This window comes from Calliphora vicina, chromosome 1 (assembly GCF_958450345.1).
Source record: "Calliphora vicina chromosome 1, idCalVici1.1, whole genome shotgun sequence".
In the NCBI taxonomy this organism is placed as follows: Eukaryota; Metazoa; Arthropoda; class Insecta; order Diptera; family Calliphoridae; genus Calliphora; species Calliphora vicina.
The window spans coordinates 20684063-20688296 of NC_088780.1; the positions used below are offsets into that span (position 1 = coordinate 20684063).

General features: G+C 30.0%; 1 protein-coding gene across 1 annotated transcript; it reads left to right on the plus strand.

Annotated features, from left to right (window-relative positions):
- Positions 1-1448: 1448 nt before the first annotated feature.
- LOC135948864 (uncharacterized) lies at positions 1449-3778 on the plus strand. Its single transcript, XM_065498317.1, has 3 exons — positions 1449-2192; positions 2256-2379; positions 2955-3778. The coding sequence occupies exons 1-3, from the start codon at positions 1650-1652 to the stop codon at positions 3593-3595; spliced, it is 1308 nt and encodes a 435-aa protein (XP_065354389.1). The 5' UTR covers positions 1449-1649; the 3' UTR covers positions 3596-3778.
- The last annotated feature ends 456 nt before the right edge of the window (positions 3779-4234 follow it).

Consider the following 4234-nt stretch of genomic DNA (forward strand, 5'->3'; position numbering starts at 1 on the left):
ATTAATTTCAATTCAATTCCAATTCAAATGAATTTGTAAAAATGATTTGCAATTCATTTACAATTCATTTGAATTGATTTTGAATTAATTCAAATGAATTAGAAAAAAGAATTAGCAATTCAAATGAATGATTCAAAAATGAGTTGCAATCAATCAAATTCAAGAGCAGATCTCTAGGGGGAATGAAAGATTTCTCCTACCAAAATGAAAATATCCAGTACAAAAATTGAAAAGCCTTGTCCTGTATACGCGCCTGATCAATGAAAACATGGTGTTTGGAGTTTATTTCTTCAAAAAGAACTGATTTTTATTTTGAAATACGCTGAACGACAAAACATATTTAATATTCAAGAAGCAATTAATAATTTTTGAAATTTTGTGACCCACGACCACCCAACAACAAACTTTTTGCTAATATTTATATTATATTTATTTCAAATAAAAAACACTATCTTCCAAAAATAATCAAAAATCAGGAAAAATAACAATGTATGTAGTTCAAAACACAATTGAGTTTCATAAATAAGGCTAATTAGATTTAATTAGAATGCATCATTCACCTTAAACAACAATAGCTTTTCAAAATTATCATCTGAAAGAAATCCACGTTTAGGGATGTTTAGAATAGAGGCGTACGAAAATAATCTTTCAACACCAGCTGACGATGGTAACGGCGCGTTATATTTAAAGGAAGACTTTTTAACCGTCGATTAATTATACTGCATATTTAATGACATTGAAGAATCTGCTAAATATGCTGCGAATTTCGCGTCGGAGTTGGAAATGAATTGCTAATTTTTATTCTAATTCGTTTGAATTAATTCAAAATCAATTCAAATGAATTGAATTAATCAAAATCAATTCAATTCATTTGAATTGGAAACGAATTGCAATTCATTTTTACCAAATTCATTTGAATTGACTCAAATTTCATTCAATTAATTTTTTTGTGTGAATGATTCGCGAATTAATTCAAAAATGAGTGATTCATTTACAGCTCTGCCCTCAAGGGAACAGAAGAAGGATACATGTAGAAGTTGTAGAAGGCACCCAGCAAAAAATATTCTGGATTTGGAAGCAATAAATATGATTACTGCTACATTAATTGCATCCTAAAATGATTGCCATACAAAAATGATTGATCAATTTATTGAGGCCCTATGCTCCATGTAGGAACGGCTGGAACTTTTATATAACTTTTCTATAGAAAAATCTAAATATCCTAAACTTTCTTAATTTTTCTATAGAAAAATCCAAGTGTCTTAAAAATTCTATAAAAAAATCAAAATATCGTAAATTTTTCCAAAGAAAAATCAAAATAAAATTAAATTTTCTACAGAAAAATAAAAGTAGAGTAAATATTTCTATATAAAAATGTTTTCCTTTCATTTGAATAATTTGTAGTAATTTGAATATCAAGGCGTATTCAGTACGCCTTGTTTAATTCCCCTGGAAAACACTTCCAAATAAAACATTTCTAAAGTCAATCAAACTTTTTTCAAAATAAAAGTCAATTTATTTAGTTTTGACAAAATAAAAAAATATTTCCGCAAAATATCATAGATTAGTACAATTTCTGGCCATTAACTACGATATAAAAAGCATTCTGAACACGACATTAGCTATTCATTTCAATTGACCAAGAAAAAATGATGCGACAAAGACAACGTAAAACAATCGAAGAACTTTATGGCAGCAAATTAGAGACACCAAAATTCCAAGTATCAACAACAACTCACCCAAATATTGCACCAAAGACAGGGCGCACTACAGAACGCGATTGTGGCTATATAATCAGCTCAAATACACCCTACAGTGGACCAGCGCCAACTAACACAGCCGGCAGTGCAGCAGCAACAAAACCTTTGAACACAGGCAAAGAAACATCCAGACGTAAAAGTGCTAGACATTCAAACAAACTGCCCATGGAGGATGGTAGACGCTCACCAATACAGACAGCTAAAGCTGAAAAAGTATCCTTTAACGCTCCAGTGAACACAACAAATATGTATGACAACAAAATGTATGGCAACTATAAAGACATTCCAGCCGATAGTGTTCCTCATCAGCATCATCAGCATCACCATCATCAGCATCAGAATCAGCGTAACAGTGGTCATGATGAGGATAAAGATGATGATACCGATGAATTCTTTGACTTGATACGACGCACTGTAGAAAGTGCTATTGGGGTGAGTAGTATAGGGCACCCTATTTCTTAAAACAAATCAAACAATTGCTAATTTCATTCACAGAAGTCGATATCGGATCTACTTAATCGCAATTTCAGGGAACTGTGCTGCAAGGTGGAACGTTTTTCAGCTGAGCTAAAGAACACTAATGCTCTGTTAGGCCAAATGCAAAATGAATTAAATAATAGTGAGTGTTATTTACGATATTGCAAATTTTTTTTATAGATAAATTTACGATATTGCAATTTTTGATGGGAAAATTAACGCTATTGCGATTTATGGTCACAAACGTTTACGATATTGCGATTTTTTCTATAAAGAAATTTACGATATAGTGATTTTTCCAAAGAAAAATTTACGATATTTGGATTCTTCTATAAACCGATTTTTTTATAACGATTTTTCTATAAAAAAAATTTACGATATCGCTGTTTTTATAAGAAAATTTTTGATATTGCATTTTTTTATACACAAATTTACGATATTACGATTTTTTAGAGAAAAAATAAAATTCTACATATAAAAAATTTACGATATTGCAATTTTTTATACGAAAATTTACGATATTGAGATTTCTTTATAGAATCATTTACTCTATTTTGAGTTTTTTCTGGAAAAATTTACGATATTGCGATTTTACTATAGAAAGAATTTCGATATTGAAATTTTTGTATAGAAAAAAATTACGATATTTTGTGTTTTTCTCCAAAAATTTACAATATTTTGATTTTTCCCCAAATTATTAAATTATTTCCTTCACAGAAATCATTCACTATGGCGAAGAAAATTCTCGTCACTTTCGTTACCTCTGCATGAAATCTGAATACGATAAAATGTTCTACCAACATCAAACATTGATTACCGCAGCTAAGACACCAACCACTGCCACCTCCACTTCGGAAACAAAAAAACCCGAAAAACGTAAAAGCGCACCCAAATTAAGTACCAGCACACCTAAAATGCAACGAGGCGCTAGTGAAAAGTCCAATGCAAACAACTCCTGTCCCTGTCGCTCCGGCAAAACTCCAACCAGCGAAATTAAAGAACCAAATAAAACTTCATCCGAAGACATATCACAAAAATCTTCTGAAGTGGGCATGCGCGAGGTGCTCGAACACATACAGAAATTTTGCAACCAAATGCAATTGAACGATTTCAAATACGAACAAAGCAGTGAGGGTGGTGGTACAAGTCAAAAGCGAAATGTCATGCGACCTGAGGATATGATTAAGATCAATACGGAGATCTTTGATGATGAAAATGATGAAGATGATGATGATTGGGAAATAAGTTCGGATGGCATGACACCAAGAAATAGAGAAGATGTTACAAATAAATATGGTGGCAACACGACCAGAGGTTGTGTTACCCAACGAGGAAATAATGGTGCAGGTGATGGCTGAGGGGAGGTTTTGTTAGGTGAAGAATGTGGAAGCAGATTATGTAAACAAAATTAAATTTCAAGTGATTAGTTTATATTTCATGAATTTTAATTACATTTAAACAGATTTTAAATGTTTTTCAATATTTGGTAACATTTATAAAGAATTTTTCTTTAAAATAACAAGATTTTTAACATTTTGTAAATAGCCAACTTTACAATATTTGGATTTTCTATAGAAAAAACTTCGACATGTTGGTTGGTCTATAGAAAAATTTAAGATATTTTAATTTATGTATCGAAAATTAAAGATGAAATTATAATATTAAGATCTTCTATAGAAAAGTTTACGATATTTTGATATTTCTATAGAAAAAGTCAAGATATTTTGAGGACTTTCTAAAAAAAAAATCAATATATTTAGATCATATTCTTAAAAAAAATTCTAAATAGAAAACTTTACAATATTTTAATTTTCCATAGACAAATTTACGAAATTTTGGTTGGTTTTACTATACTGAAATTTTTATATAGAAAATTTACGTTATTAAGATCTTCTATAGAAAAGTTTCCGATATTTTGATTTTTCTATAAAAAAATTCAAGATATTTTGATTTGTCTCTAGAAAAATTTATGATATTTTGAGTTTTCTACAGAACAT